Below are 17,593 nucleotides of genomic sequence, written 5' to 3'. Positions count from 1 at the left end.
ACTGGTGTCATACTGGAAATTTGAGAATTGCTTGTAGTTAACCATACCACCCTCTCTGTACCAAATTCTCACTGTTTGCTGATGATATGATAGTTTACATAAGTGACCCCAAAATTTTTACCAAGGAACTTCTGCAACTCATAAATGTAATGAGCAGTAATGTAGCAAGATACAAGATTAACTCAAAAACATTAGTAACCCTCCTGTACACAGATGATAAAAAGCTGAGAAAGAAATCAGAGAATCAACCCTCTTCACAATAGCCACAAATAGCATAAAATATCTCAGAGTAACTCTAACCAGAGAAGTGGAAGACTTGCTTGACAAGACCTTTAAATCTTTGAAGAAAGAAATTGAAGAAGACACCAGAAAGTGGAAAGATCTCCCATAATCTTGGGTAGGTAGAATTAACATAGTAAAAATGGCAATCTTACCAAAAGCAATCTACAAATTCAATGCAATGCCCATCAGATTCTTCACAGACTTCGAAAGAATGGTACTCAACTTCACATGGAAAAGCAAAAAACCCAGAATAGCCAAAACAATCCTGTATAATAAAAGAACTTCTGGAGGCATCACAATCCCTGACTTCAAACTCTACTACAGAGCTACAGTACTGAAAACAGCCTGGTATTGGCATAAAAACAGACAGGAGGACCAATGGAATTGAATCAAAGACCTGGATATTAATCCACACACCTTCAAACACCTGATTTTTGACAAAGAAGCAAAAAAAAATCAAATGGAAAAAAGAAAGCATATTTAACAAATGGTGTTGGCATAACTGGATATCAACATGTAGAAGAATTAAAATAGATCCATATCTATCACCATGCACAAAACTCAAAGACTTCAACATAAAACCAGCCACACTGAATCTCATAGAATAGAAAGTGGGAAGTAAACTTGAACGCATTGGCACAGGAGACCACTTCCTAAATATAACCCCAGTAGCACAGACCCTGAGAGAAACAATTAATAAATAGGACCTCCTGAAACTGAAAAGCTTCTGTAAAGCAAAGGACATGGTAAACAAGACAAAATAACAGCCTACAGAATGGGAAAAGATCTTCACCAACCCCACATCAGACAGAGGTCTGATCTCCAAAATATACAAAGAACTCAAGAAATGGGCCATCAGAAGCACAAATAATCCAATAAAAAATGAAGTACAGACTTAAATAGAGAACTCTCAACAGAGGAATCTAAAATGGCTACAAGCCACTTAAGGAAATGCTCAATATCCTTAGTCAGCAGAGAAATGCAAATCAAAACAACTCTGAGGTTTCATCTTAGACCTGTAAGAATGACCAAGATCAAAAACATTGATGACAACTTATGCTGGAGAGGTTGTGGAGAAAGGGAACACTTTTGCCTTGCTGGTGGGAATGCAAGCTGGTAAAACCCCTTTGAATGTCAGTGTGGCCATTTCTCAGAAAATTAGGAAGCAACCTTCTTCAAGACCCAGTAATACCACTTTTGGGTATATATCCAAAGGATGCTCAATCATGCCACAAGGACATGTGCTCAACTATGTTCATAGCAGCATTATTTGCCATAGCAGAACCTGGAAACAACCTATATACCCCTCAACCGAAGAATGGACAAGAAAAATGTGGTACATTTACACAATGGAGTACTACACAGCAGAAAAAAATGACATAATGAATTTTGCAGGCAAATGGATGGAGCTAGAAAACATCACTTTGAGTGGGTTCAAGATGTTTGGGGGTTATTTTAAAAACATTGATGTAGGATGTCCTTCTGTATATGCATTGTCTTTATTGGTTGATGAATAAAACTGCTTTGGCCAATGGCTTAGCACGAAAAAGCTAGACAGAAAGTCCAAACAACGATGCAGAGAGAAAAGGCGAGGCAAATGATACAATGCCGCTGTCAAAGAAGAAAGAGGTCCGAATATTACCAGCAAGCCATGAGCCTCATGTTCATATAAACTACTAGAAATGGGCTAATTTATAGTTAGAGCTAGCCAGTAGGAGGCCTAAGCCACTGGCCAAACAATTATATTTACTATATTAGCCTCTGAGTGATTATTTAATAAGAAGCTGGGGGAACTATCGAGTGTGAGAGAAACTGATACAGGGTACCAGCAGGACAGAGAATACTCCCTTCTATAACACACTTTCCCCTTTGACACGTTTAATAAATAGCACTCTGCAAAGCGCACCTTTACAATTTAATGTGGTGTGTTTGAGTGTGTGTGTGCACAACGAGGAGGTGCACATGTGTGTGCACACGTGCCTGCGCTTAGAGAGATCAGAGGACAACATCAGGTGTCATTGGCTTAGAGCTCGCCAATCAGACTAAGCTGGCCATTGAGGGGTCTTCCTGTCTCCACTTCCCCAACACTGGAATTGTAATCATGGCATTTTATGTGGGATTTAGGTATCAGATTCAGGTCCTCCTCTGTGCAAGGCAAACAGCGGGTGATCACAATTAACCAGGGGTGGCACGGCCCTTTTTTAGACCTGAGCTGGTGGAGAACACAGATGGTTCCTCCCCCAGACTTCTTGATTTGAATAGTCACAATCAGCCAATAACCCCCCTTTCACCCCACGCCAGCAATTAGTTGAAGGGAATTAGCCATAGAGTATGGAGAAGCCAAGAAGATGGATACTGATGAACAGGAAGGAGTAGGGAGGGACTTGGAGTTCTTGTGGTCTTTCATGGTTTGGGATGGCTAGAGAGATGCTCTCCTTCTTGCTGGGTCTTCAGCCAAAAAGGAAGTTCAGCAAGTTTCTTCTTGGCCTCTCTGAGTTAGCAGATTTTCACCCCAACATCAGATCCCAAGTCTTTACTGGTAGATAGAATGATAGAGACTTGGTTAAAAACTACTTTTGGTGGCAGCAGCAGAGCCGGTGCTGGTGGATGGGAAGTCCCACCAGGCTATGGCCTAAGTGGCAGGGTGCTAACTGTGAGGCAGCAGGGTGCAGGTGGTAGTGACAATGTCAATAGATTCTGGTGCAGACCATAAGCCGACAGCAAAACAGCAGTTCGAGGCCCTGAGGCAGCTGAGGGGAGCTGTGTTGATGTCTGTGGAGCCTATTGCCACTGAGAACCATGTAGAGACCTGTAGTCTGAGCTGCCACCTTGGGCCATGTTGTTATCTGAGGACCATGGTGCCATGGGGGCCATCCTAATCTGAGTGGCCCACACTGCCACCTGGCCCCAGCTGCTGCAGATGTCCATGTCTGGATCCTTTGTCCTACCACAACTAGCGTCTGTGTTGATGTCACTGGCCCAGGGTGCCACTAAAGGCCACACAGCTGTTCAGGGTCCAGGCCACACCATGTTGGTGTCTGTGTTGGGCTGTCAGCTGGGCCAAGTCTTTTTGAGTGGTCAGTGCTGTCAGCTGGCTCCATGTGATTTATTTGGGAGCTGGGTGTCAGGCCCCAAAAAGAGCCTCATGAAGTCCAAAGAATCAAAGAGTAAAACACAAACAAACAAATAACTGCATATGTGTGCACCCAGACCATCTGCCCTGTCAGGAATGTTCGTCATGGTCAACCCGTCTTTTGATGACCTCCATCAAAAGTTTCAGCAGAATATGTACAACGAGGACATCACTTCCTTTATGAAGGAAACACCAACCTTTCAAATTAATGCATAATACTCCCACATACACTCAATGCTGTAATAATTTTACAGGTGTTAATTTATAGCACAAACAACATGACAACAGGAACAGAAAACATACAACACATCAACCAGTAAAGAACAATATTGAAGCCGGGCGGTGGTGGCGCGCGCCTTTAATCCCAGCACTCGGGAGGCAGAGGCAGGCGGATCTCTGTGAGTTCGAGACCAGCCTGGTCTACAAGAGCTAGTTCCAGGACAGGCTCCAAAGCCACAGAGAAACCCTGTCTCGAAAAACCAAAAAAAAAAAAAAAAAAAAAAAAAAAAAAAAAAAAAAAAAAAAAAGAACAATATTGACTTATAAACCATACTATCAAAAGAGAACTATGTTACAAAGATGTTACTGGAACTCACGCAATAGCCCCATAGAGAGTACTTGCATGGCCTAATTCCTGACACCTGTTGATCTTTTGAAGTCTTACATCAACAGATACATTGCTTTCCTTTAATACGCGGTGAACAATTGTATTCCTTTTCTCCTGACTTTGACCTTTTTGGAAACCTCCATATTTACTATCTGCTGCTGTAAGCTGACTCCATTTATTTTATGTATATCCTGAGCCTTGCCTCTGGGATTTGGGACATGTGGAATGTCCTTCCTGGGTTGTCACATACAATCACAGATTTAACAGCAGTAGCACACACAGCTGAGCAGCAACACTGTGACCAAATGTTGCCTTCTACTGCACCCATCATTACTGTCTTCACTGATTTCTCTAGGGAGAGTGTCTTCCATGATTAGAGTCCCCATGCATTTCCTCAGCAAGATGGATGGCTATGCAGACTGGACACACTTTTCTGTTTTGATTATTTATGTATGTCTTCATTTATTTATTTTGAGTCATGGTCTCTTTTCACAGCACTGGCTATCCTGGACCTCTCTATGAATATTAAAATGATGGGCCATTCTCCAAGCTCTAAAATTAAAGTCACAGACCTCATCCCCAGTTGAGGGGCGCATTCTTAAAGCACCGTTTTATCGTTGTGTTCTTCATCAGCCAATCCCTTTCCTAGAATTTGGTTTCTACTGTGTGAAGTTATTAAAGGACGCAATTTCCGTATTTTTATAGAATCAGAGAATATTTTCACCACATAATATGAGATATCATTGCACCATAGTCCACTTTCCATGTCAAGCAGTCTCAAACACGATTTAGCACATTTCTTGAGAAGTAAAATATTTAATTCTATGTGTTTAAAAATTCAGAGGTAAACTGATCACTACAGTTTTATGTCCGTCCACTATCCCTAAGACTTTAACAACAGCCTTCTCTAAGTCCCTTACTGTCTTAGTTGTCAGATAATACTCTCTGGGGTAACTTATTACCGAGCTTGAATCATATAGAGACTCTGCCCTATGGCCCAAGTACGTTATCTTTATCGCAATACCTATTTTCCCAGTGAAACGGCCAAGATTGACCAGCTTCTGCTTTAAAGTTAGTGCAGTTTGTTTACAATCGTTCTTTAACTTAGCGCCCAGAACCCTCAGAACAGAGCTGTCACCTTCCAGCTCCCCCTCTACCCGGACAAAGCTGTGCAGGGTCAGGAGACTGTCCTGGGAAATATGAAGCACATCCAAGATGACTTCCTGCTTCTTCTGCAAGCCCAGACTTAAAGCCAAGCTCGTAGAGATGATCAGCGTTCCTTGACGAAGTGAGCCCAGCTCTGTACGAAGTAACTGCTCATATCGTTCATGCTCTGAGCACAGCTCCATGCGGAGGCCTTCTGGAGAGCATGTCACCTTTCTAGACAGCACTAGAAAAATAAATAAACATACCAAATTAAAAATAAAATTGCCCGGAATGTCCTATGTGAGCCATTGCCAATCAGCCTGTGAGTCCCCATCTTCATAGCACCAGAAGGTGAACACACGAGACACCAAAAGACTAATTCAAGAGCAGCAGGGGGCAGGTGCAAGGCAGACTTATAGACTCAGGTTCTGACAAGAGAGAATCATGAAAACAGGTGAACACTCACATTCCTGCCTTTTCTATTACATGGTACATAAGGAGCCTGCTCTGGGCAACTCCATTATTGAGAAGAGTCAGGGGAGCAAAGGACAGACCTAATTCTGGAGACAGAAAAGTCAGGCATCAGGAAGCACCAAAGAGGTGATGAGACAGAAGGAAAGCGTGGAGAAACAGGACGGCTCCACAGAGCAAAGGAGGCAGCAGAGCACATTCCCAGAGCTCCACGGATGGGGAGAGAACGCCTCAGCAGAGAATACAAGGTAGCCAGGCTTCCCTGGTGAGCTTGGAAAATTCTGAGAAGACATTAAAGGTAATTTTAAGTTTCCCACATGCCATATTGTTCACCAACTAGTATTAAAAGTCTCGGCTGAACTGTGTTTTCCTCAGAGAAAATGGGGTGAGATAGTGAGGTTAGATTTTGAGGTCAAATTCAATTTGCAAAACTAAGCTTTGATGATAGTGAAGTGCTCTACACTACACTTACAGAAACCATAACAGCAAAAAGCACACTAAGAGTAATTGAATGTATTAATAATAAAGCAGGTCTGTTTCACTTTGTGCTTTTTGAAATTGAGAGAAGGATTCATTTAGACCATGCTGGTCACAACCCACTATGTGGACCTTGGGCCACAAGTGCACCACCGTGAGCAGTTCATGATTCTATGTAACACTGGAGATAGGAACCAGGACTTCCTGGATGCTAGGCAACCACTTTATCACCTAGGAAATGTCCCCAAATGTGGCTTCTTTTAAGAGCTATTCAATTCAGAAGGAATGAAGGGTGGTAAAGCAGTGGGCTTCTGAAGAAGCTGAGGACGCTCTCATTTTCAGAGACTGCAGAATTTCTGGTGTGAGTTTCAAGCGAGGCCTTTCATTCCAAATGAGACCAATGCCAGAACTTTTCCCTCCTTCAGGAAACGTTTTGAGTTTTATTCCACATGCAAATGTGAGACAAAGGAGAACCTGTTAAGAAAAGGGTGAATGGAATAAGAGAGTTAAACAAAGACTAAGGAGAAGATTAGATGGCAGGGTTCTGATGTTCTGAGAAGGAGCACAGGTTACCACAGGTCTGAAGGCAATGGAGACACTACATGCTGGGCTAGCACACTGAAATTCCCAAATGAAGAGACATTCCCTTTTCATTGCTTGTCACTCTTAGTGAAGGATGAGGGACACAGAAAGTTGACCCTGAGAAATGGGATCAGTGCAGTGGGAGCCTGGGGTAGGAGGGATTTGGACAAAGAAGCTAGATATAGTCTGAAAGAGGCAGGGAGAACTCGATAGGCAACTCTGGGTGGATGCGCAGAAATTCAGGAAGTAGACAGGACAGGGTCCACAAGAGGCTGTGCTGATCAGCTTTCTGATGGAAATGGGCATGCCAGTGAGGCTAGGACTTGAGACCACTTTCAGGATTCCATTGCAAATTGTAGGGCTACAAATTGGCCGTGGCCTGTTTCTTGGCAGGAATCTCATTCTTAACTCCCTGTGAGGGAGTTGACAAGACCCTTCAAGGACATTATGAGGCTTGACCCCTTTCTCTTCCTGCTTCAGTCCTGATCACTGGAGAAGCAGGCCGTCTCACACTTGGTCATTGTGAAGGAAATAGCTCATAGCTTACTAAAAGCAGTTAACATCCTTTCCATAGGGAATCTAAGTGGGCAGAGGAAACAGGAGGTTGTGAGCTCTGGATAGTATCTAGCAGAAACAGTAAATGAGCTGTTGAGACCGAGGAGTTTGATTTGCCAAAGATCGAGAAAGCAATCTTGCAACATCTCCTAAGCCAAAGGCAAAATGACTGTTAATCTCCCTTCCTCAACCTGGTCTGCCATCCATCTGGAGCTTGACCCATTCCTCTGAGGTAAACCTCTTCACACAGCTGTCTTCCACGTGCCAGGACTCGGGTGCTTCAGTGAACACAGCACAGCAGAATCTCTCCACTCTGAGTGCACACACATACGAGCACGCGGCTCCTGGTCTGAGGACTGGGATGAATTTGCATGTGTACTTTATCTTCTCCTGCTTCTCACAGAAGTGAGTGACAGGCAACTCTCGGATGCATGTCTCTATTTCACTCTCTAGATTCTCAAGATCACTCTTCTCTGCTTCAAAACCAATTACTTGCTGGTTTTCTCCATCTAAACCAATGAACAAATATCCCCCATCAGTGTTTGCGAATGCAGACACAGTTTTAGGGAGAATCTCTAAAATCATTTCTTCAGTCTTTTCTTTAGGGGACATTTTAACTTCTGCATTATTGGATTTAGTGAAAGAGAATGTCTCCTTGTAGGTCAACTTTTCTCTGTTAAAAAATGTGTGTAGACTTCCGTGCTGTAACTCATCAGAGTCACATGATCCAGGCAAGCTCTGTCTTGAACGTGATCTCCCTGCAGAGTCTTTCTTGGCTTTGAGGAACTGCACTGCATCAGGACCTTTCAGTTCATCTGAAGTTGACAAGTTTCTCACATAAAAGTTGGTTTTCAAGGTGAGGACACGCTGACCAGAGACATCCGTGGTCCATGGTTTCACAAAAATTAAAAAGTACCCTTTGTTCTGCATGCAGTCTAGGTATTTATGAGTAAATGGAAGAATTTCACGAAAAGAATTTTCCAAATCCCATCCTAGTCCATCTCTGCTGAAGCTGTAATTTGAATTCTTAATGCGAGCCTTGACCACGCCCCCTCCAGAATTCAGCAGAGCACACACAGCCTGTGAGGTACTGTGGGCCTCTTTCCTTCTCAGTTGTGGATCTTTCATTGTCTTCCGATTCTTCTCTCCCAGTGTGATTTCTCCTACAGACAGAACCAGTTCGGCATAGTCGGTGTCCTGGTCAACGCTGACGCTCATTTTCTGAGCGCTTGCTCTCTTTCCCAGGTGAAATCCTTTCCTGTAAAACAGATGGAGCCATTAGAGCAGGAGCCAACCGGTGGGAGCCAGCTCTGCTTTACAGAGCACAGAGCAACCACCTGAGCTGCTCTGCATGAGTCAGTGTGAAGGTGGGACCTGATGTTTTGTTTATGGGTTGTTTGACAAATTTTGAACTGACTACAATAACTTCTGAACTTGGTAAAATTTCAAATTTGTTGTCATGATTGTATATAATTAAAAAAATTGTTTAAAATTAAGAAACTCCACTGTGCTGGGCAGTGATGTGGCATTCCTTTATCCCCAGCATTTGGAAGGCAGAGGCAGGAGGATCTCCGAGTTCGAGGCCAGCTTGATTTACAAAGTCAGTTTCAAGACACCAGGGATATTACGCAGAGAAACTCTGTCTCAATAAACCAGAGAGAGAGAGAGAGAGAGAGAGGGAGGGAGGGAGGGAGGGAGAGAGGGAGAGAGAGAGAGAGAGAGAGAGAGAGAGAGAGAGAGAGAGAGAGAGAGAGAGAGAGAGAGAGCATTCTGCGTGTTCATCAATCACGGCATTGTTAATGGAGGTCAGAAGAGGGTGTTGGATCCCTGAAGCTGGATTTATTTCTGGTATTGAGCCCCCTCATGTGTACTGAGAATCTGTAAGAGATACAAGGGATTTTAGGCACCGAGTCAACTCACCAGGCCCTACAAAAGGGCATTTAACCTAGGTGAAGGCTACACACTGAGTATGTTCTCCTATCTGGCATTTCTTTGATGACCCCATCCCATCTGTCCCCTATGTCCACTTACATAATTTCACCTCCTCTTTCCTGTCTTATACACACTCATGATTTTATGGACGTATAATCTATAAACTCTAGAAAGCACAACTGAGAGGAAATGTCTGAGATGTGTCTCTCTAGGACTGGCTTGATTCACTGAGTGTGAGCATGTCCCATGGTCCATTCCCCACAGTGGTTGGAATGACACTCGGGGCTTTGTCTTTGTGAGGTGATCATTCTCCATGGGGACACAACAGAGCCCTTCCTTCCTTTAATGCAGGCGTTCCCCACTCTCCATCTCCCTCCTGGTGTGATTTCTAGGCTCTGGGGTCCTGATTTTTCTCTTTTCATTTTTCTCAGAACATTTTTTCATTCTCTTTGTGTAAAGTCTTATTTGTACCATTGCTTAGGAGGGCTCTGTTCTCTCCCAGGACTCTGAGCTTCTGACTTTCCTTCTGGGCTGTTTCCTAGTTTCTTCCCACCATGACAAATCAGCTAGTTACCATACTTTGTTTCAAACTTCCTGGCTTGACAAGCTGTCTACTCTGGAGAATGTCCCCTGGACATTCCAGTTGATCAAAGGGCCTTGTGAATGTTCGCCTGTGTATTTGTATGTGTAACACACATGTGCCCGGTGACCTTGAAGTTCTGAAGAGGGATCTTCTGGAACTGTAGTAGGGATGATGGTGAGCCACCCTGCTGGGAACTAAACCCACATCTCTGCAAGCGCAGCAACCTCTGAACCTCTGCGCCATACCCCCCCCCCCCGCAAACTGCTGTTTAATTTCATATTCATATTAGCGCATCAGTGCTTTATAATATCATGACAGCTGAGATTAAAGATGGTTTCCAGATGATCAGGGTGATCTCTATGAGTATCTGACATCATCCTGAATGAGGCATGAGAATACTAATTACATCTACAGAGTTTTTATTTATTTATATTCTATTTTTATTATTTTATTATTTTTCTTTATGCATTTTGAGAAAGGATCTTGCTGTGTTGCGTTGTCTGGCCTGGAACCCACTATGTAGAGCAGTCTGGTTTTAAAAATGGCATATCTGCTCTGGTATCTCATTTATTCACCCGAGACTTACCTGTACAACCAGGGCACTTCTCTGTCCCATTCTTTCTGACACTTAATGACTCTTACCATGGCTAGCCCCCTTCATAGGGCCAACAATAACAATATATTTTTTCTCCTAGCCACCTGCCTTCTCATCTCCCTCAAGGAACAGCTGCCTGAGGTCTCCAGGATGACAGTAAACCGGCTGCCGCTCCGGCCACACCTCTTGCTGGGCATGGGCCCACCAGCTCCCAACTCTCCCCTCTCCCACATCACCCCATGCCCGCAGGAAGTAGCCAGACTTGAGCCGCTGCCCCTTTATCCAAAAAGAGTGAAATGTTTGGTAGAAAATGTCACCTCAGCTCCCTGGTACCCCTTTATCCACAGAGTCTGGAATGTTTGATTGGGGGCTTCACCCCAGCCCCCTGGCATCCATTTTGAAATGTTTAGAAGAAAGTTCCACGTCAAAGCCTCCTTCCTTTGAAGTTGCCTCAGTCCAAACCCCACCTCCGAGAAAGCCCGCCAAACAAGGACCCCTCCCCAGGGAAGGTCAAGACCACTCCCACAGGCTGTTTAAACTGCCCCCCAGAAAATAAATACGTGGTCCCCCCTTTTGCCTTTCCGTGGTCTTTCTGGTCCACCCCCCCCCATGTTTTCCCTGGGACCACCCAGGAGTGCTGGAGTCCATTAAACCTGGGCATCTTATAATTTGGTCTGATTGGGACTATTGGGTCAGCGGAAAGGCTTGTCGGTCAGAAAAATACTTAACAGTTTTATGCCTGTGTGTGTGTGTGTGTGTGCTTGTTTTAAAATCTGTAAAACTTGTAACGCCAGATTACAATTCCTCTGGATAAGTATAAACACACACAGATAGCTGCCATTTTGGTTGAGGTCAAAACAAAAACCTCAGCGCCATCTTTACTAAGGGTACCCACATGCGCTGGCCCCACCAAGGAGACAGTCCTCTCCAACATACTTTGACTTACAATATATTCCTGTCCTGTTCTAAAGAAACAAGATTTATAACAATGCTGATTTACTGAGATATTAAAGCTGAGATCTGGGGAATATGGCATATCAATGGTTAATTAGTAAAAGACTTTTCATAAAGAAGAGACCAATTCACTCCTAGCAGCAGCAACCCACCTCTTCCAAATAAGACAGAAGACAAATGGGCACACAACAACGCCCAACCACAATTTTCTTCATCAAGTGAAAGTGCTAACCACTGGGTTAAACTGCCTTTCATCTAAACTCCTGAAGATCTCCAGACAGTGGATAAAGAAGTGGAATCAACTGCCTAGCTGCTCAGGCCAAGGTAGGCTTGTCTTCCTACAGACTTCCTAACCCACAGGATCTTCTAAAACCTGGTAGCCCCTGCGCTAAACAGCAGAAGAAAAATACAGACTTGATGCCCCGGCCCTCAACGACCATGGAGGACCCTGAGAAGTGGCTCTAGGTAGCCAACCGAGTAAGTTCTCTGTCATTTTTTTAAAATATTTTTATGGTTTATTTAATGTGCATTGGTGTGAAGGTGTCAGATCCCCTGCAACTGGATCTTCAGACAGTTGGGAGCTGCCATGTGGGTGCTGGGAATTGAGCCCAGGTCCTTTGGAAGAGCAGTCAGTGCTCTTAACCACTGAGCCATCTCTCCAGCCTGCTCTGTCATTTTTTTTAAATCAATCACTCAAGTAAAACTTTATCCTTCCCTAAGATCTCTGATGCAGTTTGACAGTTGAGAGGTTTTGTCAGTTTTAAAGGACAGCCTCACCAAACAAATTTCAGTACAACTTCTTAACATGTCCTAAATAAGAGGCGTTTTAAGATATACTAATACAAATTATTAAGCTATGTACCTGAAAATTATGAAGGTCTGAGGACAAATGCAGGTTTATCAGATTTCTCTCTCATGCTGCCTTTCATAGTATCACTGCTGCAAGATCAAGATTTTAAATTCTCTTTGGTCATTTTCTAAAGATATTTTTCCTTGTGTGAAAACATCGTTCACAGTCATTCTGACATAAATATGCTGCTGCTTATAAAATGTATGTGTTTAAAACTTATGTTTTCACAAACTCAAGAAATTCTTGTGAGTTCCAGGGAGCTGAATCAAAGGATCCACCTTAAACAGGTCAGATACACACCTCTCATTTCCCTGGTCCTTAAAAAGGTTTTTTTCTTCCTAGACTTAACCTTGTCCTCTACCCTGCCAACACCTTGCCAGGTCCAAGAGACACTGAACAGGAGTAAAGTAATCAGCTACCCCAGGATGTGACTCACCCAGCTTACTCAGGTTCCCCAAGACTCCAACATCCACAAATAAACAGGAAGCAGTCTTGAGACTCTGAAGTCCCAATCCCCTCAACCTGTCATGCCTAACTCCTCACCTTTTTTTTTTTTTTTTTTTTTTTTTTTTGAGAAAGGTGGGAATGTTGTAAAAGTAAAGTGCTGGCCTGTCACCTGGGTACCCTATCCCTTTAAGAGGCAAGCCCCACCCACTCCCATTCTCCCCCTTCCTGCTGAGAGAAGGGTATCTCTGGCACCTCCTCCCCCTCCCTTCTTCTGGAGAGGCATCTTCTGCCTCTCTCCCTTCCCCCTTCTCCCCTTCTTTCTTCTCTTTATCTCTCTCTTCTTCTCCCCCCACCCTCAGTAAATAAACTCTATATTCAAGCTCTCTCCGCATGTATCTGTCTCCCACCCACCATGAACCTGTAGGGTGGTGCCTACATGAATGATAACAGTTGGTGGTCCGAAAGAAAAAGCCTGTGGAAACTTTCAGAGGAGCAAAGTGCTAGCCTGGAACCCTGGCCATTCATTTTGAAGGCACAGCTTTGAAAACTGACTATGGTTCATACCCACTACTTTCAGGCACACGTCTGGGACACAGTCCTTAAAAACCAAGGCAGAGCTCACCAAATTCCATGACAGAAGCAAAGTTCACTGAAGTTCTGGAGCCCTGGCTCTAATTTAACAGATTTCCTTCTTAAATTATAGCATTGAGTTTGGAGTTATTTTCTCAGGGTGTCCAATCAGCTATTTTAGGGGTTGTTTTTTTTGTTTTGTTTTGTTTTGTTTTTCGAGACAGGATTTCCCTGTAGTTTCTAGAGCCTGTCCTGGAACTAGCTCTTGTAGACCAGGCTGGCCTCAAACTCAGAGATCCACCTGCCTCTGCCTCCCGAGTGCTGGGATTAAAGGCGTGCGCCACCACCGCCCGGCCCAATCAGCTATTTTTGGTGGGACAAAGGATGATATTCAGATATCCTTCTTCTGCCATAATTGCAGGTTGGTAAGAAAGCTCAGAAAGTGTGGCCAGGAGAGGAAGGACCTGCTTTCTGTGGAACAGAAGCAAACACCCCAAGCCTAGACCACGCTTTCTCTTTCGCTTCTGGCTTGGCACTATGAGTTTCCCTTCGAAAAGCAAAGTTCCCATCTTCTAAATTGCAGATTCCATAGAGGCTGATTTCTTCTGGCTCTATAGTGCCGCTCCTCCCCTCTGGGAGCCATATTTTCCTATGCAACGCAGTCAGGTCTCTAAGAGGATAGGAACCCTCAAGAGACTCTGGAGAGTCACACAGCCTGCCATACACAGCCCTCCTGACCTCTGTCTTCCTGCCTCACTAGCCAGCCTCAGAGCCAGCATAAAGGGTTCTCTCCCAGCAACTCAAAGCACCCCCCCCCCCATCTCAAAGAGAGGAAAGCATTTGCTCTCACTCTGAAGATGGACGCTATAAAATAATGCTATACTAGCTCAGAATCGAGTATAATAAAGGGTTATTTATTTAGGGGTAGACTCACAGATCACAGTCCTCTGCACAAACGAGAACAGGAACCGAATCCAGCAGCTGGGAGAGAGCCAACAAGCGAGCTCTTTACATGGGCATTTATGGTATGAGAGGCCACGCCCAAGTAGGCTGGTATCTTAAAGGCTACTGGCTGAAAGAGTTCCTACAGTACTTTCCCCTTTTGTTTAAATAAAACAGTCTTAAGCCTAATACAAAACTATATACAATAAGAACAAACATCAGGTATAAAAATTAGAATTACAACCAGCGTAAACAATACCAAGCAAGAAACATATGCTTAATGTTTCAATAATTATTCTATCCTAAGGATTCTAAGTCTTGTATTAGAAATGGCTTGGCTAAGTCATAAGAGAAAAGTAATTATGACTATCAATCTCCAACCCTATTGAAGACCTGAGAAGGGGAAAAATATTATTTCAATAAACAGGAAGTGCAATCAAGCAGCTTCTGAAATGTGCAATAAATGACAGAGACAACTGGCTACCCGGGCAATCACCCAAAGTCTCATTTGCAATGGTGGAACAACCAACTTTGGCTAAGGCCTAGAGTAATTGACAGACCATTTTTAGAGGCAAGAAAATTTTTATGACTATCTTACCATGTCTTGGCACTGTTTGATATGTTTTACCATGTTTGACAGTCTTTGTTCTTGTATCCTGCTTGTCCTGTCTGGTCACCATGCATTTTTGTCACTGGTAGAGGCATGGGCAGTTCCTTGCCCAAAGGCCAGTTTTGCCAAGTGGAGAAAGAAAACAAGCTCCAAGTGGAGTGTCTTTGGTGCTCAACACTCTCTTGGGGATAGATTGGTGCTGCCGGAGCAATTGCGTCTCACATCAACAGCACCCTAAGTTATTTAAATGCTATATCCTACAGTTCTTTAAAGTGGTTGAAGATTACCTATCTGTGTGGAATACAGTCTCTATGTATCTAAAGAACCTGATTAGTCTAACTATAAGTATGACAAATACGAATGACTATTGACCTATAATTCTTAATAGCTATATAACTTAAAGACTAAGACTTCATATTAGATTATTATCAATCTTTAAACAATTGTGCAGAAAATGAGGACAATGACCTCAAAATGTAAACAATATATAAGTATCATGACCAGAGGTAGAAATGTATATGATAAATATATCCTAAAATTGTATTAGTATATGAAATATCTTAAACAGAGCTAAAAACATGCATGCATACGAGATGACAAAATATCTTTGCATAGGTATACAAATATTGCAAACAGAAATAGGGGCATATTCAATATAATTGGAATTTGTATCAATATACAAGAATCTATACCAGGACTGGCCCATCACGGGCTTGGTGGCAACATGTCTGTGGCGTTCACAGCCCCAAAGTAGCGGGACAAGGGGGAGATCATGCCCGCCACCATCCGGAAGATGCTGGATGAAAATAACTATCTTATTTGGTGTATAATGGACTATCAGATTAAAGGAAAGGCGTCAGAGTGCTCTCAATATCAGTAGATGTGGCATACGACATGGTATACCTTGCTACAATAGCAGACTCTAATCAAAATACACAGTCTCTCCTGCCAGCACCGCCCACACAGAATATGCAGATGGGTCCTGCAGAGATGATTTGATTATTGGTTCTTTTGATGACCAATTTCTTGAGTTCTTTGTATATTTTGGAGATCAGACCTCTGTCTGATGTGGGGTTGGTGAAGATCTTTTCCCATTCTGTAGGCTGCCATTTTGTCTTGTTGACCATGTCCTTTGCTTTACAGAAGCTTTTCAGTTTCAGGAGGTCCCATTTATTAATTGTTTCTCTCAGTGTCTGTGCTGCTGGGGTTATATTTAGGAAGTGGTCTCCTGTGCCAATGTGTTCAAGTGTACTTCCCACTTTCTCTTCTATAAGGTTCAGTGTGGTTGGCTTTATGTTGAGGTCTTTGATCCATTTGGACTTGAGTTTTGTGCATGGTGATAGATGTGGTTCTATGTTCATTCTTCTACATGTTGATCCAGTTATGCCAGCACCATTTGTTAAATATGCTTTCTTATTTCCATTTGATATTTTTTTGCTTCTTTGTCAAAAATCATGTGTTCAAAGGTGTATGGGTTAATATCTGGGTCTTCGATATTAATTATATCTGTTATTATTATTAATTAATATCTGTTCCATTCATCCTCCTGTCTATTTTTTATGCCAAATACCAGGCTGTTTTCCATATTGTAGCTCTGTAATACTGCCTCTAAAATTTTAAACACATAGAATTAGATACTTTACTTTTGTGGAATGTCTTAAATAATGTCCGAGACTGGCTTGACATGGAAAATGAACTATGGTGCAAAGATATTCCACAGTATGTAGGTGATAATGTTCTCTGACTCTATGAAAATATGGAAAATGCGTCTTTGAATAACCTCACAGAGTAGTAACCAAATTCTGGGAAAGAGATTGGCTGATAAAGAATGCAACACTAAACCAGTGCTTTAAAAATGGGTCCCTGAGTCGGGGGTGAGGCCCGTGCCTTTAATTTCAGAGTTTGGAGGATGGCACATCAACTTAACATACATAGAGAACTTCAGGACAGCCAGGGCTTTGAAGAGAGATAGCATGTGCCTCAGTTTCTCTTTGTGCCATTGTTCCCTTTTGAAGTCTTGATAGTATGGTTTTATAAGTCAATATTGCTTTTTACTTGTTGATGTGTTGTATGTTTTACATTCCTGTTGTCGTGTTGTTTGTGCTATAAATTAACACCTGTAAAAGTGTCACAGCATTGAGATTACATGGGAGTATTACACATTAATTTGGAAGTGCTGACGTGCTTGACTGAAGGGTCAGGATGTCAGAAAAATTAGAAAACCATCAACGGATGAATGAAGTGTGGGGACGGTGAGACGGCCCAGTGGGCAAAGGTCTCTGCTATGTCGCCTGAGGACCTGAGCTCCAGTCCCCGGGATCAGTGCTGGAAAGAGAAGACTGACTCCTGTAACTTGTCCTCTGACCCCCACATGGGCTGTGGTGCATGGCCACCCACCCCACATCTACACACAAATACGTTTATGCACTGTTAATTTTTAAAGGGTCCATTGTAAGGTCTGGAATGATGTCTCAGCAGTGAAAAGCACTGGCTTCTCTTTCAGAGAAACTGAGTTCTAGTCCCAGCACCCACATGGTAGCTCACAACCATCTGTAACTCCAGTTCCAGGGGATCCATTGCACTCTCTATCCTGAGAGATCCCGAGGCATGGGTGTGGTCATATGCATACATGCAGCAAACACTCATACACATAGTATCAAAATAAGTTAACAAATTTTTCGTGTTATTAAGGATTTCACCTAAAATATAGAAAGGTCTCTACAGGACAACCACTCCCAGTGTCTCCCTCCCTCCCTCCGTCCCTTTCTCTCTCTCTCTCTCTCTCTCTCTCTCTCTCTCTCTCTCTCTCTCTCTCTCTCTCTCTCTCTCTCTCTCTCTTTCCCTCTCTCTCTCTCTC

General features: G+C 43.2%; 1 protein-coding gene across 1 annotated transcript; it reads right to left on the bottom strand.

The window, feature by feature from the left end:
• Positions 1-4,015: 4,015 nt before the first annotated feature.
• LOC119812651 (schlafen family member 12-like) lies at positions 4,016-14,157 on the bottom strand. Its single transcript, XM_038327469.1, has 3 exons — positions 14,119-14,157; positions 7,445-8,511; positions 4,016-5,412 (listed from the first exon to the last, which is right to left on the bottom strand). Exons 2-3 carry the CDS (start codon positions 8,469-8,471, stop codon positions 4,853-4,855), a joined length of 1,587 nt encoding a protein of 528 aa, XP_038183397.1. The 5' UTR covers positions 8,472-8,511; positions 14,119-14,157; the 3' UTR covers positions 4,016-4,852.
• Between the last annotated feature and the right edge of the window lie 3,436 nt (positions 14,158-17,593).

The sequence above is a fragment of the Arvicola amphibius genome, chromosome 4, assembly GCF_903992535.2.
Source record: "Arvicola amphibius chromosome 4, mArvAmp1.2, whole genome shotgun sequence".
In the NCBI taxonomy this organism is placed as follows: Eukaryota; Metazoa; Chordata; class Mammalia; order Rodentia; family Cricetidae; genus Arvicola; species Arvicola amphibius.
Note: the sequence above shows the minus strand (reverse complement) of the source record. Positions and strands in the feature narration are given on the sequence as shown.

Excerpts from the sequence above, each read along its gene's own strand:
- LOC119812651 (XM_038327469.1), bottom strand. The coding sequence starts at position 8,471 with ATGAGCGTCAGCGTTGACCAGGACACCGACTATGCCGAACTGGTTCTG. Across the intron at positions 5,413-7,444 it reads CCAGATGGATGGCAGACCAG|TGCTGTCTAGAAAGGTGACA; the intron begins GTTGAGGAAGGG and ends TTATTTTTCTAG.